At 46.8% G+C, this 27,808-nt stretch overlaps 1 protein-coding gene across 1 annotated transcript; it reads right to left on the minus strand.

Annotated features, from left to right (window-relative positions):
- On the minus strand, positions 1-27,808 carry spen (spen family transcriptional repressor; the record flags this gene model as incomplete). Its single annotated transcript, XM_080015825.1, has 15 exons — positions 1-248; positions 466-624; positions 1,716-1,910; positions 2,018-2,377; positions 2,508-10,320; positions 10,431-10,531; positions 10,653-10,766; positions 10,848-10,961; positions 11,088-11,213; positions 11,328-11,479; positions 11,583-11,783; positions 11,965-12,122; positions 16,382-16,990; positions 25,297-25,617; positions 27,726-27,808. 15 exons carry the CDS (start codon positions 27,806-27,808, stop codon positions 117-119), a joined length of 10,638 nt encoding a protein of 3,545 aa, XP_079871951.1. The 3' UTR covers positions 1-116.

Genomic DNA, 27,808 nt, shown 5'->3' on the forward strand with positions numbered 1-27,808 from the left:
TTCCCAGTTATTTAAAAAACAAAACTGGATGAGTCCAAAGAGGCTGGTGTTGGCTTGGTTTAGAGAGGAGAGGAGAGGAGGGGGAAAAAAAAAAAAAGAAAAAAAAAAGGGTCAATTTACACCGAGGCAATGACAATCATGAGGTGAGGAGAGATGCTGGAGATGCTGTTGAGGAGGTCCGGGGCCAGGCGCGACAGGTGGTCCTCCGAGAACTCGCAGGGCGGGAAAATCTGTACCACGTAGGCTGGCTGGCGAAACAAAAGTTAGGAGATGATTAGCAAAGGAGTTTCTTTTTTATTATAGTAGGATCTAGTATAGTATATATACTTCCAAGTGCAGTATATTGGATAGCGTTAAAGAATCAAAAACAAAGTGCGTATAGATTAAGAAAAATGTCATCATTACGCCCCTACACACTAGGTCTTGCTCTAGCATTCGACATAAACCCTTCAGGTTTCCACAGACCTGATTGGAACCAGGGTTTGGCACATTGATGATGCCGGCTGCCTGTTTGGCCTGCAGGTAGGTAATGAAGCCGCATTTGAGAGCTTGAGTCTGACCGAGTACGTCTCCCTGGTCACGACCGCAGGGTAGCGCGAGCAGCAAACAGTAGTCGTTCTCCACCTGACGAGGATTGAAAAAAGAAGCGCATGTCAGTCACGCAATATATACGGAAACACGCCGTGTAGAGTTTTGAATTCGTCTTGGAGGGGACCTATTGTGAAAAACTCAGTGTTTCAGTGCTCGTGCACATGCAGTACATTTGGGTTTCTGATGGAACTGCTAACACACACACACACACACACACAGTGAAATAAGACAACCCAGTCTTTTACTAGCTGTCGTTTCCAGAACACGTGGCGAAACGCGCCGTTCGGATTGGTCTCTCCGTACTACGTCACAATGAGAGAGTAGAATTAGACCCCCCCCCCCCCCATCTGAGAGGGACTCCACCCACGGCTGGAGAAATAACGCGGAGAATAACAAACGCCGCTGGGAAGGCCGGCACGAATCTTGAGAAAGAAAGAGGAATTAAAGCCGACTGTCCATGGAGAAAATGCAGATGATGGAAATATATTTAAAGTAAAAATTAAAAATGAATAAGTTTCTTTCTTTCTTAAAAAAAATAAAAAATAAAAAAATGTATGCGTCAGGATGACTGCGGCGCGCGATCCGCTAAGTGTTTCTCCATAAAAACAGTGTTTTTAATTGTACATTTATTTTCTTTATCTAATTTTCCGACATTTACATGAAACAAAAAATCCCAGCGTGCTGCGCCCCGGTGCGGTGTCTCCCATAAGCTTGCAGAGCGGCCGCGAAAGTCGGAACAAACTTTAAACTTTAAACGAGGCCTTGTAGATCTAAAATGAGTGAAGATCCAGCAACTGGATTGCTCATTTCTCACCTAAATTTGTCCAGAAACTGATTTTGGTGGACTGATAAGGTGAAATCAGTGTCAAGTTTACAGACTTAATACAACGGAACCTGGAGTAAAGCTCAAACCCCATTGGCTCACAGAACCTGGGGGCTGGGGAGGGTGGCCCCATCCGACAAAGACAACAATGGCGAGAATGCATAACAGTATTTTCATAAGAAAAATGTTTTGGGGACCGCAGATACCTTTATTTACTTATGTAAAACATCATATATTTTTTCCCCGCAGCTACACCATTGTCTTATTTTCTTATTATGTCCGTAGAAGGAAAGACACTTACAGTCATTCTACGCGCCACGCTGTCCAGCTGGGACGTTTCAAGCCTCATCCTCTGGACAATGCGGAGAAGGGAGCCCCCCTCTGGGGGTGGCAGGGAGCGCTGGGCCAGTATGTTGTTGCCAGAAACAAAATGCAGCTGGACAGCGGCCTGGTCGTTCTTCAGCGCCAACAGGCCCTGCCATACAATTGGATATTTCTGCATAAAGAAAAGACAAAGGAGGGGTTTAGTTGTATTTTTGCCCACACTTTGGAGCTACAGGGAATTGGCGCTCGATGATTACACTGGTCTCTCCGATTTCATACCGTCAAAAGTTGCACCATGTCAATTGAGTGATGCCCCGAATGCTCCAGCTTGGCATCAGGTCGTAGCTGTGAGGATCCTGAAGGGGCTACTGCTGGTAAAGGGGCCGCTAGGTAGGCTGGGTGGCTTTTCTGGAGAGACGTCTCCGCCTTATGCGGAAGAACAATTGGGGAAGTCATAGAAGACTGGTAAGATGGTGAGATGGAGTCCCGTGGCATTCGGGACACGTGTGACAGGTCCACGGAGGCAGTGTGCCGTAGGTGGGAATTCTCCGTCTTTGGATCGCCTCCTCCCCCGATTGACCCAGCAGAAAGCGACTGAGATAATTTCCCCCTGTGTAGCAGCTCGGATTCTGAAGGGACCTAATCAATGTGAAAATATTTATTAAAATCAATTCAAGAACACAAATACAAGTGTACAGAGAAGGACAGGTGGAAACATATTTCAAGTGAAACACATGCAGTGTGTGTGTGTGTGTGTTTATGCCCTAACCTGAGGTGGTGCAGTTCCTCGGCTGGTCAGGTTCATTCCCATTGATGGATGTCCTGGAAATTGGGTGGGAAAGCCCCGCATATCGCGGTACACAGGAAAAGAGCTTGTACCACCAGGATGCATTTGTTGCAGGGCTTGAGGGTGTGGGGAGACCATAACAGGACCAGATGCATGAACTCCCATGATTCTACTCTCAGTGGGGGGTGGGTGTAGCATCTTCCCCTCCAGAGGTTTTGTTGACTCCTTCGCCGTTGACACCATGTTCTTTCCAATCAAAGCGCTCTTGGATGGCCCACAGATGGTGCCCGACGAGGTCGTGCTGGACTCTGGAGTGCGAGACTGGCGTGCTTCTGTGGCAACCTGCTCCCCTAGCTGCTGGTGCATGAGGATACGCTGGTGCATGTCTCTGTACTGGTCCAAGCGCATGCCTGGGTGGAGCCCTCTGTGATCACTTTGGATTATCATTACATCTGGCTGGACCTGGGGAACAGAGGGCCTGCTAAGCACCTTGTTAAAGTGTCTCAGTTCCTCTTCAGGCCCACTGCCGTTGCCGCCTCCTGACACCACCCCCTGGGGGCCAGAGTGGGACTGCTGCACTATGTCCCGGATTACGTTGGACTGGGGCGTGTTTGAGCGTTGTGGTGGCACAGGGCGGGGGGAGGTCAGGGAATCCGACAGTCTTCCATAGCCAATTCCAGAAATGGGCGGGGTGTTGATCCTGACATCGTGCGCCATTGACTGAGACAGATTGTGAGGTGGCATAATGACAGATGACTGTTCTGCATGTGGATGATGCACACTAGAATGGTATGGAGACATAGTAGACATGCCAGGACCCAGAACCACAGAGGTACCTATGGGAGAACTGCTAGGGGGACATGCTTTGGGAAAAGGTGACGGCGAATGAACCCTTGTTCTCGGAGACTGCGGTTCCTGCTTTAGGTGTGGGGCCGATCGATCAGTTGGAATGCCAGGACTGGGACTCATGCGGGTGCCAGACAGTGATGGGTGATGAGGGCTCATTACCGGACTGAGATTAGTTTGCGAAGCTGATCTTCCCATGTCTATCTTTTTTGGGACAGGTTCTGGTCCGAGTACTCTTTTTCCATGCTGTGACTGTATAACAGCTTGGCTATACATCAAAACTTGTGAAGTTGTGACGGGTTGTTGAAACATCTTTACCACGCCACCCTGGGATCCTATGTGATATGGGGCTTCAGATTTGTCAGGCCCAGAGACTTCCTGCTTGGTACTGGAGATGACCGGCTGAGAGGTGTATGACTGGCCACTCAACAGCACCCCTGTGTGTCCATAAACCGTAGGGGTCGAAGGCCCTTTTGGTGTCTGTGTTTGGGATGAAGGGGTGATTGGCTCTTGCTTAATCTGAGATTTGGACACAGACTGCTGAAATTCTATGTCTCCAGCACTAGCTTGGGGAATCTGACTAATTTTGGCTCTCATCCTCTGAGGACCTTCGGTTTTCTGACCCGAGTAACTTAGAACAACAACGCCCTCTGATGTGTTAACCCTCAGGCCAGGACTGGAGCCTGTACTGTACGGGGTACTCTCAACAACAGATCGTGGTCTGGTCCCATCTTCCAATGTATCTATTCCATGGTAGCGGCTATTCTCATTTGTGTTTGTTCTAAATTTCTGCTTGGGAAGGGACAGGCCGGTGTTACGGTTGCTGAGAGAAATTCGAGGAGTTTCCTCTGTGTCATAGGGAAGTGGTATCCGACTTATCACAGACGTGGTGGGGGATGAAATGACTGTATGCTGAATCTTATCTCCATAGTTTTGGTGAGACTCTGTGAGGGGAGATGGTTTGTGATGTGTGGTCTGAAGAGGTAAAAGTTGCCTTTCTTCAGAGTGTACCTGCCTTGAACAAACTTTATCTGAAGAATTTTCATTCTCTGACTTTCGAGAGGGTTCTGAAAGTACAGAGGTCACCGTGGTGGTAGCTATAGAGTTGCTGTTTGACGCAGACACATATTTAGGCTCCATTAGGATTTTCCTTAAGGTGCTTGAACTTGGGTCGATATCCGATGCCTTTGTGTCAGGAGGAAGGGTTGGATTCCCTGAAGGGGTTCCAAGTGTGGTTACGGTGGGTGGGGAGGGAGTCACCACAGTAACTTGAGATGAAGGAGTCACATAAATTCTACTTTCCTCTGATCTAGGTATCCAGTCGGGAGAGACCGACATTTTCCCAGGCCGTATTAGGGGTACACTGAATTGGGAAATGGGTGATGGGCGGGCCGGAGAGGGAGCTAGAGTAGGGCTAGATGACTCTACTGGCCGGGAACCTTTTTTACAATTAGAGACGTTGACGGTGCCGGAGTGAAAAGCAGATTCTTGGGGTACAGGCTGCTCCACTGCAGGCTGTTCTGCCTCTTTAGGGGTGTTTACAGTTATAGCACTCGTAATGTCACGTCTGCAGGTTGCTACGGCAGTGACCACCGAGGCCGCTGCTGCTGATGCAGCTGTAACGGTGACAGCCTTTGAGTTCATGGTCTGGTGGTCTTCTGGGATTGAATCTGGTAGTTTGATAGGGGAGGGCTCCGGTTCTGGAACCTCAGCAGCCTCGCCCCTCTTGATAGCTACGCCTTTACGACTACGTGACTTCTTTGGAGTCTTGGCTCGAACCTTGCCCGTTTTCTTTGGCGTTTCACGCAAAGGGGACACCTCATCTACTCCAACAGCTGGTTCAGCTGACTTGGCTTGTGACACGAGTGCCTTGGCGGTCGGTGTCAAGGGTCCAGCATCCGGATCTGCCGCAAGAATATTGTTGATTGCCAGATGAGTTTCAGGTTCCATAATTTCATTAGAGGAGGGTGATATTAAAGGTTCGGAGTTGGGAATAATTGCGGTGTATGTAGAAGGAGCCGTGAATCCATCTGCAGATATGTCTTCAGATGTAATGGAATCAATGGCTGCTGCAAGTTCTGTTTCGCTTGCAGGAATAGCTCGTTTTTCCTCCTCAAGTGCACTCTCTGGCTCGACTACAATAGGGGGAAGTGTGGCCGGTTGATCTGGAGCTGGTTCTTTGAAAGGTCGAGACGGTTGCTCCACTGCAAGTTTGGCAATGTTTTCCACGGCCCGCTCCAGTTCCATTTGCTGTGCTAAAAGAGTGGCAGATGGATCGACAGGAGTTTCAGTATCTGATATATCATCCTCCTTTTGAAGTGCACCGAGCTCTTTTTCCTCTTTTAGAGGACCAAGGTTTTTTGTTTCTTCATCATCCTCAAGTCCTGGTTTGGTTTTTGTGATAGTAACCACATCAAAAGATTCATTCTTCTCATTCTCCTCCGTACGAAGTAAACATTTCACATCGTCAACACTAACCCGGATCTCAAGGTTTTTAAGGCTGTGCGATTTCTCTTCGGTGACCTGCTTGGCATTTCTTTTTAACCTTGGGGTTTTAATCTTAACCGGCTTTTCAGGTTGTTGTTGCTGTGGTTTTCTTTCCAATCGCGTTGGGTCGATTACCTCACATTCCTCTTCGGCAGATTTGGGGACATCGTGGTCCTTCTCCTTTCTCGAGAGAGGCGAGTTTGGAGTCTCCACTTTTTCTGACAATTTCCCTCCCAGTGTAGAATCCACTTTAGCTTTTGGCACCAATTCTTCAATATTTGCTAAAACATCCCCCTCTGCGGGTGACGCAGCTCTGCCCAATTGTCTTTCTATTTTACTTGCTTTCTTAGGTTGAGGTTGCTGCACTTTCTGGGTACGGGGTGAACGCCACCCCTCAGAGGATTTCATGACATCCACAGCTGTTGAGGTATCTCTAAGATCAACGTCATCTTCTGTATTCTTCTGCTGATCTGCCTTCATTGGTGACACATCCTCCCCGCGTCTACCTCCCCTTTTAGGGGGCCGACCACGCCTAGGTACATTCGGAGAGTCTTGCTGCACCTGGTCTTTATCGGAACCACGTTTACGCATCGAACGAGGTGGCTCAACTACTTCCTTCCCGCCTTGATCCCCTTCAGGAAGTGTGGCGTAGACCGATCTCACATTTCTGCGGCGTGTCCTGCCGTGGACCAAGCTTGAATCAAGGTTTTGTTCTGAGTCTGAGGCATGAACTGGGGACTTGGACGTGGTTTTAACCTCTGAGGATGGCTTGGATATTTCTCGAGGAGATGACGCCTTTTTGAGTTTCTCTCGGTCAATGCGTTCACTCTTTCGAGTCGCAGGTTTTTCAGCAATTGGAATTTGGGAAGGCTGTGGAGAACGTAGCACTGACACAGTTTGCTTTGCCCGTTTGCTTTTGGGCTGCTTACGGCTCGCCAATGTCTTCACATTGGCTTGTATTTCTCGCGTAGCAGCGTCTCTCTCCGGTTCAGTCTGATGAAGTTCCTCAAACTGTTTTGATTCTTTATTCTCCGTTTTGGGCTCGGTTTTAATTATCTCTGAATGAACGAATTCTGCAGTCTCTCCTTCAAAACTACTTATAGAACTACCAGGGGTGGGAGGCTTATCTTCCAAGAGCGGGTTGGGTCCCACTATCAAACTGTCTTCCATTATCACTATGGATTCACATGGTTTTACCTTAGCCTCAAAATCAGTTTCTGGCTCTGGAAGGACAACAGGAGAGTTCCTAGCTATAATGGTATCGACCGCTTTGAATTCTTGCACTTGTGGAGATTGCGGTGGGGACACCTCAAGGATGCGCTCTGCTACTTCTTCTTTTACATTAGAGACAGAAGATCCTGAAACTTCGGATATAATTTCTTTCCTCTCTGTTGGAGACATTGTTGTGGGAGAGGGAATACGCGTTGAACTTGACAAGATTACAGTGGGGTTGACTGACTTCTCCTCGACATTATGTGTTGGCTCCGATGCCTTAACAGATGAGTGATTTTCGCCATTCTGCACTTCATCCGTTTTAACCTCTGCCACAAAGACAACACTCTCATTATCCGGTTGGGGGTGATCTTTGTCCTTTTGTTGTTGGAGTTCCAAAAATCGACTATGGAAAAGCACTATGGGCTCCTGAGGGTTGTCACCTCCTCCAGACACAGGTTGTACCTCGGTAGCACCTAGCTTGGCAAGCGGTCTGCCTGCTCCCGTCTCCACATCCTGATCTTTGCGCTCAAGACGTTGCAAACGTCGGGAATCCTGTTCAAAGATTGAACTGTGGAGGAAACGTGATGCAAACAGCTCCTGCCGCTCCTGTTCCTGGGGCTTTAGCTCCTCCTTTTTGTCATGTAGCTTTCCTTCCGAATCGGTGCGTATCTTTTTCTTTTTCATGTACCAAGAAGGAATAGGTCGTGGTGCCAACTCCACCTTCTCCTTATCTGAGCAACTGTCTGAGCTCGGGAAGCGCGAAGGAAGAAAGGACCAATTATCCTCTCGGGAGGAGTACAGTGTCTTGGCTCGCTCAAGGAGTGCTTTTGTATCGGGAGTTATGGTCTTATCTAACGCAAAGGAATAAAACTTATTCTTTTCCAAGGAGCCTGAGAGCTTCACGTCAGGCAACCTCTCATCACGTTCCCTGAGAATATAAGACAGGGAGGTATTGGTCCTCGGGTGATGCTTGTTGTCACCGTCCTCATCGGAATCTGACTGCACTTCTCCAGGCTCTAAATCTTGTCCAAGGCGCTTATGTAAGGGTTCACGTTTTGCAATGCCGCTCGGAAAGGTCATCTCCATCCTCAGCGAATCCGATTTAATTTTCCGTTCCCAACGATGGAGCAGTTCCTCGTCACATCCAAGAAATGTTGTCTTTAGAGTTGGGAAAACTGTATCCGCCGACTGAAAATCTCTGGTTGTCAGGTCTAAGTTGTATTTCAAGGACTCAATGCGTGAGAATAACTTATCATCTGCCGTTGGAGAGGACTTCCTCTCTTTGTTTATAACTGATAGTGAAATCTGCGTGGTGTCATCTTCACTTGCGGACAGGTGATTCGAACCTATTAATGATGTGGTATTCTGGTGAATATCCTCATTAAGCTTTTGGGAACTGCCAAAGTTGTGTTCACTTTTTGGAGAGAGAACTTCAAAGTTGAAATTATCCAATTTCTTACGTTTACAGGATGAAAAGTTATCGTTGTCAACATCCGGGGCTGATTTTCTTGCATCTTGCAGAACACAGTCCTTTTCAAAGTCATCAGCTTCGTTACATTGCAGGCTTTCAGATTTGGCAAATTTATCAGTCTCAACAAACTTTTGGCCGAGCCAACGACTATGTTCCCTTTGTTTTTTACAACTGTTTATTTGGTCCATGTGGGAGGGAAGTCGTTCATTGAACTCACCCATGTCACTGTACCGCACAATGCTCTCCTCGGCAATTTCTAATGGAACTGGTTTCTGTTCTTTAGATTCGTGGAGATCAAAACTGCTGTCATCCGACAACTTCCTGGGATTTGAGCTACTCTGACTTTTCGATCCCGCACACTCCATTTTAACATATGAATTTTCTAACAAATCGACACAATCTTCAGTAAGTCCACCGAGTCGGGACTGAAGTTCAAGAGTTAGGCCGATGGTGTTACTCTCAGAGTCTTGCCCCTCTCTGGGACTATAAACAGAAACCACTCTGTCAGATTTGTCCTTGCGGTGGTCTTTCTTATGCATCCCTTTCGATGCCATGTTCTTGTCATTGTCTGGATCCTTAGCACTCTCTGCCAATTTACAAAGTTCCACTCTGCTGTCGTCCTCTTCAGTAGTCCTTTTTTGTCTATTAGGTTTCACAATTGAGTCCTCAAAACGCCTTTTCCTTGCAGCCAAACGGTCGATATCCACAGTAATGGCACCATCGAATCCCCCTTCGGATTTTCCGTGTTTCTTTGATTTGATTTTGGTATCTTTGTCAACAACCTCTACTAGGCTCGCCACATTTTTATCCTTGGGCACTTTTCCCAGCTTCGAAACATCCCCTTTTGGGTGTTCTATGCGAAACAGAGGACTCCTCTGGTCAGATGATGGGGATGACAACCGCGGACTGTCGCTTAGTCGTTTGTCTGGGACCGCATGGCCAATTATTTTGCCTTCTTTTTCTTTAACGCGCGTTAACTGTACCACACAAGGCAAGAGATCTACCCTTCCTTTGCCAGAGCTTTCCTTTTGGACCTTGCTCGTTTTACTCTGAAAAGCTGAATCAGGGCTCGCATCCTTTTCGGGTTCGGGATCCGCCTCGCAGGTTTGGGTGCTAGGTGACGCCACTTTGAGCTTCTTGAGTCTCTGTTTATCGCTTTTGTCCTTGTCCGCCCTGTCTTTGCGTCCTGCCCGTTTCTCCTTGTCACTCGCATTTCCCCGTTCGGCTTCAAAAGCCCGATCCTTATCGGGCTTTTCCGTTTTGCTGTATCTCTCAGTACGCGCCTTGTCGGGCTTCTCAAACCTGGGTGGAGAGACTGAACTGCAGCTCCCGCTTCGTTCAGACGATCTGCAGCAGAGTCGTCGGTCAGAGTCACTTGGTATTCTCTCTGAGAGGGAAGGGGATGCAGTGGGGCTGGCAGGACGACGAGAAGCAACGTGAGCGGGGCTCTGGCTGCGCTCAACTGTCCTCCTCGCGTGGTCACGCCCTCGATCCGTCTCAAACCGCTCCCTCTCCCTTTCTCGTTCCCGCTGCAGGTAACTGTATTTGCGAATGTCTTGCTCGTAAGGGTCTGCCCTGTATTCTCTGTATTCCCGGGGGTCTTCAAAGTACTGTGGGTCATAATAGTCTCCTTGATATGGGTCCCATTCAGCATAGAACTCCCGACTCCGAGCAGGGTATTTCCGCCGCGCATCTTCAGTGTACGTTCCTGGGGTCCGTACACCGTCATAATACGGTCGCTCTGCCGAAAACTCATATTGTGTGCGCCGCTCATCCCTGCCGAAAAAAAGAAGGAAAAAAAGAAAAAGAAAAAAAAAAGGATAAATAGCTGATTTATTTTATTCTTTTAGCACAAATTATAGGTTACCAAGTTAGACAATGCAAACCTTCGTTCTGTTAGGATGTCGTAAAAATCCCTAATGTCCTGGCCAGATGCCTGCATCGAACGATAAAAAGCCATCTGACTTTCCTGATTAGCAAAGTCCACCTAAAATGACAAGCACACCTTGTTAAGTAAACCTAATAAAACATCTACGGCAATAAAGTGCAGTTCACATTTGGCATATAACATGACAACTCAATGTTATATTGTGCTTTGCGTTAATCACCTTGATTTTGTTGCCACCGATTTTCCATCCCTTTGTCTCTTTGACAGCAGCTTGTGCGTACTCAATGTTGTTATATAAAATGAGGGCCATCCCTTTCATCCTGTCAAATACGACCTGCAGAAGAAGAGAAAATGGGGTCACCGGTTGTGTCCGAATGGAAGCAATGGAGAACTATGAAAGTTCAGTCAGACTTACCTTGACAACATGTCCATAGCGGCAGAAATGGCGAGTGAGAAACTGCTCTGTGGTGCTTGATGCCAGTCCATCCAGCCAGACGCAAGTTGTGGGCATACTCTTCCCAAAGCCCAGCTGAAAAAGAGGACTCATAATACACTCATAATACACAAACCAAGGGGATACTTCTACACAAACATTTGTCTATAAATTATGAGCATTAGTGTTCACTTAATGAATATGGATGAATGCCACACTCACCTTTAGCCTATTGTTGCCAAGGTACTCGCCATCCATCTTCTTTATGGCCTTACAGACGCTGCCAATGTCACAATACTGTAGGAAGGCATACTGAGGGGCACCGTTGACCTTTTTGATGTCAATATCCTTTTGGGATATAATGAAATAAATTAATTTATTGAATAAACACACATCACCACAAATAACTACACTTTGACAAGGACCCCCATCCTAATGTATTTGTATCCACAACCAACATACCACAATTTCCCCAAAGCGCTGAAAGATGTTTAGCAGGTCATGATAGCTGGTGGTCTTCTCCAGGTTCCCAATGAATAATGTTCGCGTGGCTTTCGGGTGGAACTCGTCTATCCTTTCATCCAATGGACGAAACTCATTCTCGCTCTCTGTCTCTGGAGAAAACCAGGCGTTTAAATTACAACCTTTGGATGATGGTGATGTTCAAGGAGATTTATATTTTGGTGCCGCATGATTCATGAGATGTCCGTGGCTTACCGGGGCCGTTCCAGGCGGTGACGTCGATTTGCATGCCAAAGAACAGCTTCCCCTTCGACGCTCCCAGGGCTTTCTCCTGGTCCTCTTGCTGACGAAAAAACACGAGTCCATAGCGGTCCTCTGAGGCCCCGTGGATTTGTACCGATGTCACCTTGCCATGTTTCTTGAACTCATGAAACAGACCGTCCTTTAGACTCGTGTCTGCAAAACACAAATAGAACGAGTTGGGAAAGGGTAGCATGACTAAAATCTGTATGAATAACAGATTTCCTTTTTATGATTCATGATCATCATAATTGGTGTATTAGGAGAAGGGGACACCCACACAACACCATACAACTTCAGCCTGGATGGAGAAACCACAGGGTTTAAGAAAACGTACCCGTGGAGCGCACAGGAAGATTTTGGACCTTGATGCCAAAGCTTTTACGAGGCTCATCTTTGTCGAGGGACGATAAAGGAAGGGCGGATGGCGCGGGAACAGCAGCGGACTGCACAGAGCGCGCTGGGGATTCATCGCTGGAACTGCTGCTAGAATCACTGCAGCGAAACATGAACACAGGCTTACGGTTTAAACCCGATAAATCTAGATGAACAAATCAATATCCAACGGTAACAACCCGTCAAGTAAGTGAGTTAACGCTTTGCAAACATTTACTTCAATGAAAACCAAACGGAACATTTCAGCACTGAATTATATTACAAGCCCATCAAAGCAAAAAAAAAAAAAAAAAAAAGAAAACACAGGAGAAATGACACTTCTAACACATACACAATTCAACAAATTAGGATTTGATTATTTATTTGATCAAATAGGAATCTTGTGGGCTCAAATCAATGGCATGAAAAAAAAAAAAGAATAAAAAAATAAAAAAAATAAAGAATGTGAGACCGTGACACATTTGCTTAAGAGCTGCAGACATGCAGCATACTGCGAACGTACGCATGTGAATGTGTCCGGCTGTTGTGGACGCTCGTTTTAGCTCAAGAGGGGGGAGAAAAAGAAGCAGCCCCCCTCCCCCCTTTTGTTTTTCACCTCCCTTCATGCTGGCCAACACGGGAATGATGTGGACCGGGCTGACGGCATTTATAGGGGAGGGTTTTCCAGCATCTCCGTGTGAAATTCGCGACCGATCACGCCCCCCCCATCCGCCCGTGAGGAGAGGCAACCGCACAAGCCCTTCCACTCCCAACGCCCGCCTCGGCTTTTCGAGGCAATCTGCTGCTCCGCTCCCCTCTACGCTCCTCTCCCACCCTGCTCAGACGCTCCCGGAAGTGCCGCTGACGGAGCCAGGCCTGTGGGAGTGGGCAGGGAGCCAGCAGTGGCCAGAAATTTCCAGTTCCAACTGGATCTCACGGAGGAGGAGGAGGAGGAGGAGCGGGAGGGTTGGGGTTGGTGAAGGAGGGTGGGTGGGGAAGAGGCATTATCCACACACACAGGAGGCAGGCAGTGAGAAAATATACTATCCCGTCTCCTGAAACCCCCCTCCTCACGGCGCGATACCCCGACCGGGCAACGCGTGTCGCTAGACGCATTCGGAGCAGCTGGAGTGGGCGGGCATGTGTCCGTAGGTGATCCAGTCACGTCACAAGAAATATGGAGGGAGAACGGAGGAGCCATTCTTTTGTGAGGCCTCGCGAGGACAATCCTTACTCCATTCTCCCTCGTGTGAATTGACTTGAATGTGATATCTGTTGCTGCCGATCAAAGCTTCAGCGTCGTCTTTTAAAATTAAAATACACGGTGGTTTAATTCAGTGCTTATGTCATTTTACAGAACAGGCATTTCAATTACAGAATTACATACCTCTTTTTTTTTATTTTTATTTATTTTTGGAAATTTAGGGGGTGACTATTGTCACGAAGGTGGGTGATATTGTGAGGAAATAGCGTGTCAATATATAAATCTTAACATTCACCGCACATTAAAATTCACTTCACATAAAGATCATGACGCCATAATCATTTCCAAAGGGACACGAAGAAGAGACATTCACTGTTCGTTTCGTTCAGCTGGTCCGATAAATTCAGAAAACCAGAAAAAGACAAAATTGAAGTTGTACCACAACATTATTGATTTTATATTGATAAATGATCCTGATCTATCCACTGATCAAATTTAAAAAATGGATCAAATCCATTAGTAGAATGGCCTCAAATAGCACATATCAACACACTCAATGTTCTCCACTATCAGTGTGTTGAGACATACACGCACACACACACACACTAAAGTCCCAATGTTATTGCAAATAAGGCAACATTCACAAAATTGCAACTTTCATGTTTACACCATATTTGTTATATCAGATCAACATAAAGACGAGGCTTATTCCGACTGACAAACCTCGCCCTCAGTTAAACTTTCCATTTCCATGTGACTTTTGTGATACGATTACGATGTGGATTTCAATTACTTGCTACGTCTGCAAACTACACCACACGCCCTCCAACCCCACCGATCCTGCCCCAAACCAACTCGCACTCAAAGTCACTGGTCCGGCACACATCGCACAACGCATCGGCAAAAAAATGGCAGAATGAAAACTAATCGTGTGGAGCGACAGAGATGTGCCTGTTGGCGTTTCGCTGAGTCCAAACATATGGGCCACTGCTCGGTATCACAGGCCAGTCCCGAAGCAGCAGAATGCCACCAACGCCACCCTTGGGCGCACAGACACGGGTGCGCGGAGGTGTGTGTGGTGGCGTCCGTGACGGTCCTGTTGACAGTATGACCCTACCGGTGCCGGCCGCGCTCTCGCATCCACACACCCCTCTGCTCATGACCCGAGATGGCACTCAGCATGGTCACGCACGACTGCAGTGCTCGCCCCCGCTGCACTCTCTTAAAAATCGACATCTTTTCAAGATATAAAAACAACAGAACGGATTCCAGTGCACCCAGCGATATTCCACCACAAAGTCATTTTGATATCACACGGGAACGTGAGATCCAATCTCAGATAATGCCACAGAGCTCGAATTCGAGTGTCAGGACACTAGGTCTGTGATCTGATCAGGCGCATCGAATCACAAAAGTCGCATTGAACACCGAGCCCCTAGTTTAGTCTATCCTATTTCGTTTTAACTGTGGCATCTATACACCTTGATCGTATTGATTCTGGGGTGTTCCCTCTAGTTATGCAAGACTTGCACTGGTGATGCAAGACTTACCAACCATTCACTGGTAGGTAACACATCTTTTCAATGACAAGGGGGTCGCGAGTCACGGCGGGAAAGGAGTCGCGGGTCACGGCAGGAAAGGAGTCGTGAGTTTGCAACTTGGTAACTGCAGCCTGACACAGGCATTCACCGAGACTTGAACCTGCAACAAAAGCAAGCCCCGAGTCGCGAGTGACTCATGAGCCTCAAGCAGAGGCGGTGACTCCTGAACTGGTTCATGAACCAGATCCGTGTCTGGCGAGCCACGCATGTGCATCTAGAGGAATAATCACTGAGGAGACGGCTCGGGCGAGTTTCCAAAATGTCATATCGCGATGCACAGAATGATCGTCATTGTTGGTGGGGTTGATGGTGAAGAGAGTCGCAGACGGACAAAGTGTTCCACTTGCGCATAGCGTTTTTTTTTGGTTACAATCAATTACAATAAATACATCTCCAATAAAACACCCTGTATTCGTTTTCTTTGGAGAAACACTTGGACCTTTGTCCCGGAGAACGGACCGCTTTGTGCCACTCCAACTAGGAAGTTGCCCGTGGGCGTTCACAAAACGTGGCTGCGGAAAGGATCTCCAGTTCACCACGCGAACAGTAACGGGCACCGAGCGCCAGTGTGGAAATATAAACGTAGAATAAAAAAAAAATTAAAAAAAAATGTTTTACTTATTTTGGGATTCTCAGGTTGATATGCCTGAGTCTCACAGTCAAAGTGTGAGACTTGGCCAGCTCTGTGTAACAATTATTTAAAAAACATTTTTTTATAATATAATTTTAGTCATGCACGTAATAACCTGGAGCGGCAACTTAATCACGCGCCACCACGTCCAAATGCTCCGTCTGCTTCCTCGCTGTAGCGCGCATACGTCCACAATATATATATAGATAGTGTGAAAATATTGCATATGGCGGCAAATTTCGCCATATTCGATATTATCAAATATTGGCCCAAGCCTACTGAGGATTAAATTGATGTTAAAAAAAGGTGAAGGCATTTGGCCTCGTTCATATTGAATGTGACTGATTTACACTTTACATTCTTCCTAAATAAATCATTTGACATTGATTCTTGTGTGAATTCCGTTCAAAATTCAGAGCTGAACCCACGCATTGGACAAACTGAATAAAACGAACGGAGAATCCGAAATTTTAACAAATCTTTCTACTGAGTGACACGTAAAGAGTTGACTCTATTACCATTCTGAGCATCCACCAAAAGGTCAGAGATTGGTGCCACACCCGAAAACCAACAATTCACTTATTGAACCAGTTCATTCCCACCCAAAGGAAAGAGCTGAATATTTTAAAAAGGTTGTTTTTTTTCCCCTCCAGGAAAGTCTGCGCCAAAAATGCAAAATGCTAAAAATGTACACGTCACTTGCTCTGCTCCCGGCGTGACCTAAGTTCCGATGAATGTTCCCACTCACGTTGAGCCATGGGAACGTCGTTGGCTGAAGGAATCAACATAATGCAGCTTATTCAAACTATCCTCTTTTTCGGGTAATTTACCTTATTGTGATCGAAGTGTGAACGCAAACCCACGGTATGAAAGCAAGATTGATGGACAGACAAAACAAATTCAAGTCGACATGAAAGTTGAGAGCGGGCGTCTTCCCCCTTACCTGCCACTCGTACTGCTGCTGGTGCTGCTGACCGAGTCGGAGCTGGAGGAGCGGCTCCGAGAGCCGGAGCCGCTGTGAGAGCGGGCAGGGCGGCTGGCCTGACTGGCCAGCCTCTGAGGGGAGGGATTCCTCGAGTGCGGCGACCTGCTGCGGCTGTGCCGGTACGAGCGGTCGCTGCGCCGGCCCCGCTCCTCCCGGTAGAGGTCCCGGTGGACCACGCTAGCCAGCGTGAAGGGCTCCCTGGCGCGAGGCTCGTAGCGCGGCTCCGGCGTCTCAAAGCGACACGGGCTCCTGCTGTGGGAGCGGTAGAAGCCGACGCCTCCGGATGTGGCGACCCCTCCGCCGCCTCCCGCCGCAGCCCCCGCCCCGACGCCTGCGCCGCCGGCAGCGGCCCCGGCGATAGCTCCGCTGGCCCCCGCCGCTGCCGCCGGCGCCCCAGAGCCCCCGCTCGGCGTGACGGAGCCGCTGGCGCCCGCGCTGAGAGTCCTTTCTCTGGCATCGCGGTAATAGTCGGTTTCGTAGTGGCGCTGGCGCTCGAAGCTGCTCCCAGGGCGCTCGTGGTGTACGTAGGCACTGTGATCGTACGCGCGATCTCGACTCTCGGTGGTCCTGGGTCACAGGGATGGGACGAATGAAGAGGAGGAACATTATCAGTTACAATTTCACTTGTAGACGCCAGCAGCTTCAGGAAACAAGACACAATAACATTTTTTTTTAAATGGTGATTTGAGGACACGACTGGGAAGACAGGGCGACAAAATTTAAAAATATCTATATATATTTTAACAATTAAAATAAAACGCTCAAAAAAATCCTTGACTGCCTGAAGCTGACTACAGAACTCCAAATCTACCATGGTTATTTTATGATCGCAGCTTCTTTTTAAAATTTGCATATCTCTTGAAAACATTGGGTCTGGGTTTTTTAAGGGTTGGCGTTTTCAGCATAACTAACGGTTAATTTTTAACTTCATAACATTTAATTACAAGGCAGTTTAGTCTTACATAGTTAGATTACTCGACAGAATATTTAAACGATGTAAAATGGGTGTTTACAATAAAGCGAACGCACACGTAAGCAGGTTTGATGACCTCACGTACCTTGGATTCTATTGACGTGTTTTTATGCAATTCGTTTTTTGTGGTTTATCGTTTGATATGTGGTGATTTAGTTTGATAACACCCATTTATTTGCCAGAATCATATATGAGGTGAATACATACTGAAAGGGCGGTACATTTTCATTGAGCTAAATGGATTTTCTGATTCAAGTTTTTAAGTTCGACAGAATGCCCCGAACGTCCAACTTTTAAAATATCAAATGGAATTGTCAGGATTATGGAGAAGAGCTTTTGAAATTGTACAATGAGCTTTTACAGAATTTAGACATGATACTGCAAGGGCCTCAGAGAGAGTCCGCCAATCTTCTAATGCAAGACATATAAAGAGTATCACAAAAATGGAACTGCCAATTTTCCTTTCCCAGAATCACGAACCAAAAATGGCTGGAGAGTAAACAAACTCCATAGATAGTCATTTAGATTTTTTTCTGAGAATTAAGTGTTTTTAAAACATTCATGTTTATAAATTGGTGGATTGGTGCAAAAGATGGATCGGTGCATATTAATATCTGAAGACATCCACGCATACACTCGTATGGATTTAAAACATTTTCATGGATATATCCAGTTTAGATTTAATGCCATTTTTGAATTTAAAATGTGAGTCATTGAAGACATGGATCAGGAGTTAACAGGGGAGAACAAGGGGGGGGTACAGTTACGAAACGACTACTACAATCACTAAAGTAATTGGGGAAAATGAATTCCTTGAAACAGACTCTGGGGAGGAGGGTACACTCAGGCTGTTTCTGTCAGATGTGTGACAGTTAAAAAAAAAAAAAAGGAAAAAGAGAAAAAGGAAAAACAACCAATGAGCTGAATAAGAAAGAGGAGATGATGTCGGGGCTCGTGGTTTTAGATTTAATAATGTTTTCAGTGTTGATGAACTTCACTGTGCAAAAAAATTATTATTAAAGTTCTGGCTGCTTGGGACACTTGATTACATCACGGGTTTATTTCATTGAAATGTTCTACAGATTTCAGCCACGCCTCCCTCTAAAACGTCGTGCCACGCCCACCAGACAGTGTTTGGAAAAGCTTGCAGCGCTAACCGACGATGGATGCCAGTTGGTATTCTGTTGGTTTCGCCTTTATTAGGCGACAATTACGCCGTCGCCAATGATCAGGATATCAGTCACAAAACCAGCTTGGAAATGTGTCATCGTATCTGAGAATACCCCCCAAACCGGATAAATGATCTGCCGCACAGAGATTTAATGAGAGCAACTTGACGTCCAGCTTTTTTGACAGATGGAAGCACGCTGACCCCATTATGTTCTAATGAGCCCAAAGTCTACAGCCTGGGTGGAAGTAATGTGTCATATTGCTCCCGTGAGGTGAACAATACATACAACACTTTCAGATTAGAGATAAGATTTGAATCTCTCGTTGGTCTCTGACCGAAAAATCAATGTACCGCCGCGGACACTAGATGTCATTTAAAACCCAATATCTCCGGTGACGCCGTGGACGCGGTGCAGCAGCCGGAGTCACTTACTCCCTCCGCCCGATTCCCGCAAAAACTATTCAACGGGGGGGGGGTTCCGCCGGCCCATCGTGTAAGGTTCTGGGTCTCTCTTCTTCTGTTTCCTCAAGCGCACCATCGCCGCCTGGCTGAAGGGTCCCAACCTAGATCTGTCTGCAGTTAGCGACTGGCCGAGCCAATCCCGACCTCCGTTCCTCATTTAAACACTTGCAACACGCGGGCTGACAAACCACTGCATCAGCACTTTTCATTTCTAATTCCGTGACTGACGTGACGTGAAGCAGACTGCTTTTAGAGAAGCGGACACAGCCTGCCAAGTGTTTGAAGACCTGACTTTTCGCCGTTTTGCCGGCAAGGCGATGTAAAGCGCCGTCCCCAATGCGCACCCTCGTGCGTCTCCCTTTGCCGTGACGACCCCGGCGGTGTGAATAAGCTTTTTTTTTTTTTTTTTTTAATTCAATCAACGAAATCCGCCGAAGCTATCTGACCAGAACTTCCTGCAGCCGAGCAACATCTGGAGCGAGATCTTTGTCGTGGGTGTTAACGCTCGGTGTTCGGAGATCGACTTGATTGGTTTTGGTGAATTTCAGATGCGTTGTCAGGGTGTTTGTATCGATGGCAATCTCAACTTTCCAAAGCGTAACGCTGACATTAACAGGACAGCTGGTTAGAATTTAAAATTTAAAAAAATAAAAATCATCTCCAAATATAGGAGCTCCTGGTATCAGCCTGAAAATGGAACAGTGAGTTCGTGGGGAAGGGGTTGGTTACGGCGACCTCTTTGCTGGAATTACCCCAAAGAAATAGCGCGGGGGAGGCTCACAGACGCTCTCGCGCCGCACATCACTCCCGCGCTCTCATCTCACCGGCTCCAGCGACAGTCGGCGAATCCGTTTCAAAGCGCTACCGATCGTTTATGAGGCTCCGAAGAGTTTAGCACATCTGCTCACGGGCCTTGACGTACCCAGAAGAGCCTACATTGGGTCAAGTAGGGGGCACACGCTTATCAGGGCCTTTTAGTCACTCGGGCCCTGCTCTCTGGAACAAACTGGTCACGCTCTCTGGAAGACAAACTTGGTAGAAGCAGGCCGAGCACTTTCCGCTTCCCTTCGGGGACTAAGGTTAGTCTCTGCGTCTGGGTGTAGGCGCGTGTGACTCGGCTGTATCCTGTTGGGGTGTTTGTGAGAGCTGCTGCGTGGGTAGGGTGGACGGGGTTCATCAATGTATTTTGTGAATCCATGCATGCTGTACGTGTGGATGGATGGGGTTTATTAACGCTGCATTTCACGTGCGTGCATGGGGGGGGCGTTGAACGACATGGTGCACATCTGTATGTAGTGCTTTTAATGTATAGATAACGATGAATTGTATTTATTTATTATTGGTGTCATTTTTGATTGTCCTTTGACGTCAATGACAGTGCGCTGTCTGAAGTGTGCCTATATATATGAATAAACTCGACGCGACCTTAAGGTCAGGACTGAGAATCTGTCTCTGAGTGTGTATGGGCAGTGAAAAAGCAGTGTCGCTCCGTTCCTATCAACACGAGTGCAGATCAAAGGAGATGCAACATTTTTAGAGATTATTTAAAAAAAAAAAAAAAAAAAAAAAAGTTTGTTTTTCCCCTCAATCGCCCCGAGCGAAAGGAGTGTCAACATTCTGCGGATGTTTAATTTAAAGAGGTGGGTTAATTTTATGATTGATTCATTAACTCATCAATTTGCCGGATTAAATATTTTGTCCAGAGGAGTGCATGGAGATATCGGCCGGGTGTTTAAACACGGATGTAGGCCTTGGGAGATTTACGATAAAATCGTCCATCGGCGATCGACTCCATCGATCGCGATTGACATTGAAACGGTGTGAGCGCAGTTTACCGTGTTCTGAAACTGGTGGGAGGGATGGGGAGAGGAAGCGAGGGAGGGAGAGGGGGTGATCGAGGGAGGGGGGGCGGAGGCTCCCGTCTCTCCGCTCAGAGCTGTCAAGTAACCACTTTTGATCGTATCACACTTCCCCCCGCTCCATATGCAAATCTTGAGATAACAATATAGCAATATATAATATAATCTCAGAGAGAAATATTTCTAGTCATTTTGTTTCCTTAGTTTCTTACTTGTATAGAAAATGAAAAACGTAATCATAATTCAGAGAATTAGCAATTCTCCCCCCCACCAGAGAGCGGTTCACTGTACGCCGTTTCTCGACTCCCGTGACAGTGTTTTTATTTCAGATGTAATTATTTTTGGTTGTTTCCTACATGTATGAAACTCATTTTATTTTCTTAACACAACTGAGTTTAGGGACTGTCCTGAATCCCCCAAAAATAATAATAATAAACTGTGTCCCCACTGTCCCGAGCCGTGTAACACACGTTGTTGCTTTCCGTTGCTATGGGACTTAATTTAGTAAAAACTGGATGTTTTTGTGTAAATACTTTACTTGTTAATAATAAATGCTGCACTTCTGAAATGGGGAGACTGCATGTTCTGCATTACATTACGTTCTATGCACGACAAATGGCCATCGCTGCCCCCCAGCGATTGCTGTTGGAATTTTGCGCGTTCGCCCGAGCCTACACAGATGTAAAACCTTTTCGCTGATTGCGACGCTCAACCCCTATCTGCTGTCCATCGGCGTATGAAGGATTGTAAGTTGCTTTGGACAAATGCCTCTGCTCGATGATCATGATGACGTAATGCACAGTAATTTGATTGTACATACTGAATTCAGAACACCAACGCTTAACAAGGAATTCATTTCAGTGTATCGCTCACGGAACGGTATCTTCAGTTTAAACCGGTTCCCAGAGTTCTCCCAAAATAGTCATTAATATAGTTATCCTTTCTCATTTGCGGAAAACAGGCCCTCCGCCGAAAAACATCCCATAGTGCCCTAGAACAAAAGATTGCATGGACGTATTGGATTCGACCGGGGTGTGCATGAAAACACGGGTGAGGCTAGGGACTGATTTTTATTTTAATGCACCACACATAGGTAAAGTAGGTTGGAGGATAATTTAATTTGATCTCACTCAATCGTCGGCGTGCAGGATTTATGAATATCACCCATGGCACTATGTCTGCCATGAAAATGATGGATTATCTTGACCCCGAGACGCTCTTGAAAATGCAAATTTGGCCAAGGTACAGGCTTACTGCTCACAGGCTGAAAGAGATATGCCACAATTTCAATTCCCACAAAAAACGTTTTTACATTATTTATGGGTGTAATAAAAAAAAGAAAAGAAAAAAAGATCCGCTGTAATTGAAGAGAATTTCTGAAGGATGGAATATTATTATTAATAGCGTGTCATAGTGCTAAATCCCTCAAATAAAATTTTGGATTAATTTATAGCATGAAGTTTTGGGTCATTTAAGGCGAGAATGGCACCTTCTTACTTAAAAATAAAAAAAATCTTTCATTTATGTTATATATTATTAATAATATATTATATTGGGGGTAAACGCAATTTTAAACTTTAAATCATCCCAATGAGAAATGATTTATCGTTATGTAAAAACTCTGATAACAGATGATGTCACTGGGTATAGTGTGTGTCATTTCTAACTGCCTTCTCATTGTAAAGATTACAAAAATGGACTGTGACCGGTTTTGCACATGCAACACTTCTAGGCGCATACAACTTTATGGCGCTGGGCTGTCTCTCACTCACCGCAGAAGACAGAGAGTCTTCCAGACGGAACTAAAACGCAACTACTCAGCGATATTATGTGAGACTGAATACAGCGTGCCGCTTAAAAATGAATGATCTTGATAAACCGGGTTCTGAGAGTAAGCAGATGAGTGAATTAAATTTGAATGAGTTTCGAAATCTGTCTCCTTACGCTTTCAGAGAAAGCAATGTCATAAAAATGTATTAAAAAAATAAAAAAGCAAAAACGCTGCATTACATTAAAAAAAAAAAAAAAAACACATTCCACAGCCACATTCTCTGTTACGTTAAGCCGCCAAGGTCTATCTTTCGGCGAAGACGTTTTTCACAGGGAAAAATGCCCGGGACATTTGAGCCACTGGGTACAGAGGAGCTGGAGCGAGTTAGGAGCCGGGAGCGAGGGAAGGCGTCAGGGACGGAAAAGGAAATCAACATCGAAAAAAGGTCAAAGAGTCTGCATACAGACAAACAGGCAATAATAACAACAACAACAACAGGTCTGTATACCGACTACTTCTGTTAGTGGGGAAAAAAATGGAGAGAGACAGGGGTTCAAACTAGGAGGTTAGAGAGAACAGCTAAAATACACAGGGCAGTACATACCAACCTTTTGAGAGAGTGGTAACTTGACCTAATATTCCAAATACAATCTAGGGAGATAGAATTTTGTGAACAAAACGAGGACGGAGAAAAAAAAAAAAAAAAAAGAAAAAAAAAAAAGTTGTTCGGGTCAAAAACTTGAAGCAAAATTTGTCGGGTTGGAAAACGTAATCCTTAGCGACGTAGTAGGGAGGGGCGGGGGCTTGGACGCATTGATGAGCTGCGGTTTCGATTTTGTTTTTTTTAAGTAAAAAAAAATTAAAGCATGAGTAGGTCTCGATCTGGCCCATCTTGAGTCAATGGCTGTCCGTACATCCATCCAAAAACAGGAAGTGACAAACTGTCAAGTCCAGGGTGAGAAATAGTATCCGCGGGGAACAAACAACGCTCCCTCGACGCCCCAGCCGCCACGGATTTGGAGGGCAAAGGCGTGTGGAAATAAGAAAAGATAAATTTAAGAAAAAAGTCTTTCATCTTCATTTCGTAAAAAGTTATTCACAAATCCAATTTGATCGCACGGCGCACAACAACAGCCTAATTCCACAGACGGAGGAAAGGCAGACTCAGTCACTCGCCGGTAATCCAGAAATCTTGTTCAGGTTAAGCTTCCACCCCAACACGAAAACAAACCGTACGCTGCAGTTTTCAAGCGCAAAGAGGTCCATATCTGCTGTCCGTGGTCATCCTGGCAACAGAATATTTCCGGGCAACCGGTTATGAAAACCTAGACTCATAAAATGTTATGGGGTTTTTTTGTTTTGTTTTTTTAATAATATGGGCTTCTGGCGCTGGCGGCGGCTTATATCCACAAAATGAGCATTACAGTTCCACATGTAGGAGGATGTGAGGTAATCCATGGGAAAGAAGTGAGGTAATCTCCACGGGGTATTGTTGGCAACCCTTCACGTCATAAATCACCGCCACCCTTCTTTGATTCGTAGGATCCAAACATTGTCCACGGGCGGCCGCATTGCGGCGCTGGTCTTGGTCGCGGGGAGGTCATCACAACGGGTAAAAAATAAAATAAAATAAAAACACTCAGTGCCACTGGTCACATTGTCTCCGTGCACTTAACGCGCAATGTGCTGATCTGAGGTATAATCCGGGCGGGGCGAAAGGCGAAAAAAAACCAACCCGTACCTGTTGGAATTAAAGGGATATCCTTCGGTAGTCTGGCCGGCGTTAATCCAAGAAGGAGGGCATATATCCTGGTTAGGTTATCCACAGGACTCCCGGCAGAGAAATGGACCCCGCCGCCGAGGGTGCAAAACATTGGAGGAAAAACCAGACTTTGACTCATCCAAACAGCAGTTACCGTGTGGCGACGGTGCACAACGGTCGGTGTAGCTTTGGTCGTTTTTGTTACTTAAACCAAATGGAACAGGGTGCCGTATTAATCCAGCAGGCGGGGCCCGGTAACTCCAGATTAGGGGGGGGGGGGGAATCCCAGGAAAGGCCACTGGACCACTCTCTCCCCCTTATTCTCTCCCTCTGTCTTCCCCCTCTCTCTCTCTAGCAATCTCCAATAATCCCGGGAGATTTCCTTTTTGAACGGGCATCCAATATCTCTGCCCCGCATTTTTCTCACCCAGCGATACATCCACCTCACCGAGACGCTTAAACTCAAAAGGTAACCCCCCCCCCCCCCCAACCGCCGCGCGCGCGACAGACTACTCAACGCGTGAGACGGAGGTGTTTTTGTGCAAACCGTACAAACATGCTGGTACTTACAGGAGGCCTCGGCGTCTACACATTAAGTACGGGATCCTAGGGCGGCGGCAACGCTCCGGGGACTTTGGAGGGCATCCCTAAATGATCGACTCCCGAGCGTGACCTCGCTTGCCTCCTCTTTAGCCCCCAAACGAGTAAATGAATAGATGGTGGAAAGATGCTTGGGGGGGTGGGGTGGGTGTGTGTGGGGGGGGGGGGGGGGGGTTGAGCTACAAAAAAAACCCAAAACAAGAAAAAATAAAATAAAAAAACCCAAGGTCGTCCCCCGCCCGCCCCTGCCTTCAGAGAAACTTGTGTCCACTTACCCGTCTAGTCTGCGTTCATAGCGTCCGTCTCTGCTGTGGAGCGAGGCAGGGGGTACGTACACAGCGCCCCCTGCCGCCCTCGTGAACCCTGATACATCCCGGCCCCGGGAGCCCAGGGACAGGCTATCGTCCAGCCCCCGGGCGGCGCTCGGAATCGTGCCCGGCTCATTGTAATCTGTGCGCAGGTCCCTGTCCCCCATCTTGTTGATGGCGTTGTGGGCCTTCTGGGCGCTCTTGATGTCCACGAAGTCCACAAAGGCCGCCACGCCGCCCTCCGAGCCGCGCTTGGGCAGGACCTTGACGCTCTCCACGCGTCCATATCTGGTCGGGGGGGCCGGGGGGAGGGAAAGAGAAAGGTGTCAACAGCATTGTTGTTTAAATGGGCGCCCGTCTCACAAATTGGCCGCTTCCGCGGCACCTTCGTCCCGATATTTGATGTTCCCGGGCGCTTGGGGTACGTGGTATGGCGGTATCTCTCGTTTCCTGGTTTTACCACGCGCATTCTAAGCAGCCGACCCCAAAATTTTAAATAAATAAGTAAATAAATGAAAAATCGATCCCTCTCAGCGACAGGTGCAAGGGACTGACACCTAAAACGCTGAATATCCTATAACGTGTTTTAAGAAAATTAAAAATGGCCGCCCCCCCCCCCCTCGGTAGGGGGGCGGGTCGAGGGCGTCTAAACGGTTTAATAACAGAACAATCGAACAGGACGGTTCCAAACGTCCGAGGGTGGAGACGCCGGACCCGTAAATATGATGCTTTATTATTATGCCGGCCCCCACGTCGAATAGCCTCCGACGCCATTTTAGAAGGCTGTTCACACTGCTTACTCATTCTGCCGTCCCCCATCTTCAATGACTCCCATCACACACTGTCACGCACCTGCACGCACGCACAGGACACAAAAACCACGCGCGTCCGGGGAAATCCACCCGAGCCGCTGAGATACAGAGCGAATACAGGTGAAGCCTGCAGAGAAAGATATATATTTATAAAAATTGTATATATACATATTTGTGATACGTATTTGTTTATTTATTGTCTATGTATATTTTTATTTTAATATTCATATATATGTTTTTTAAAATATATTTTAATGTATACTTGAAAAAAAATATATATATTTATATTTTTGTTTTTAAATATATATATTTTCCCTCTATCTGGGGGCGGGCTGCGACGCAACGTGCATTTTAAAAGCGCAGGTTCGTCGGAGAGACTCGCGTGTGTGTGTGTGTGTGTGTTTTGTGTTGACTCGGATTTATGCGCACAACGGATTATTAAAAAAAAAAAAACAAAAAAAAAAAAACAAACATGCGTGTATAGAGGCTCGTATAAGAAGACTTTTCTCCCGTTCTCTCTCTTTTTTGGTGCATTTCTTTTTTTTACATACTATAGCGAAACCAGAGCGCGTGAAGCACAAGCCATGCAAAACCTCCGGTCAAAAGAATACCAAAAAAAATACAATATATACGCGTGCGTGCGTGTCTGCAACGACAAAAATGCAGCCGCCAAAAAAAAACAAAACAAAAAAAAAAAAAACTACAGGCAGACAGAAAGTAAACACAGACGAACGTTTCCAATATGTCCAATTGGTTGACGCACCGGGGTCCTGGTGCCTCCAGTGAACCGGGACGCCCGGACCCCGTGGGCGGCTGGACGGGCTCCGGGCTTCAATAATTAACGCGCCGGGGATAAAAGGCTTCACGTTTTCACGCTGCAGCGGGTTGTGCCGTTAAAATGTTGCGCGTCACTCGCCTCCAAGTGTTGCGCCGCGCGGGGTTGGGGGGCGGGGGACGGGGTTGGGGTTGCGGTGCAGCGGCACTCTCGTGTGCAGACAAAGTAGGGCTTCGCCAAACACGCCGTGCATGTGCACAACTGTCACCCCGCCTGGGAAATAACACCTGCCTTGTTATTATTATTATTATTATTATTATTATTTTTTTTACAATCCCAGGTAGAGGCTGGAGTTTGTTTACATGGGTGTGTGCATGGTGGGCGGGTGGTGTGCGTGCGGTTAGGGTTGGAGGAAAAGCTTCCTTCTCGAATTACCCCGTGGGAAAAAATTTAAAATAAATAAATAAAGAATCCCTGAAAAGCCACGACGCCAACGGGCAACGGCGTCGCGCAGCGGCCAAGGAAGTGGTTCGCCCCGCAGGTTCACGCAAAAGACAACGAGAGAAAACAGAACAGCTAAAATAAACTGCCTTGGGTTTTAATGCGTCCAAGCCATGCCCCCCCACCCACCACCACCACCACCCCAAAAATCCCGTGCAATGGTCGGCGTGAGCTGACAGCACAATCGCCGAATGGCATTTTGTGTGAACGGGGAATCTCCTTCTCCGCTCCCGACTCAAATAAACGTGACCTGTGGCTGTGTCTGATTATTGCTTTCTATTTTTTTTTTTGTTTTTGTTTTTACTCACCGCTTGAAGTGCTCAATGATTTTTTCTTCTCGTACATTTTCGGGTAAATTTCCCACCCATAAATGTCTGGTTTCCCGGACCAT

This window comes from Zeus faber, assembly GCF_960531495.2.
Source record: "Zeus faber genome assembly, chromosome: 15".
Classification (NCBI taxonomy): Eukaryota; Metazoa; Chordata; class Actinopteri; order Zeiformes; family Zeidae; genus Zeus; species Zeus faber.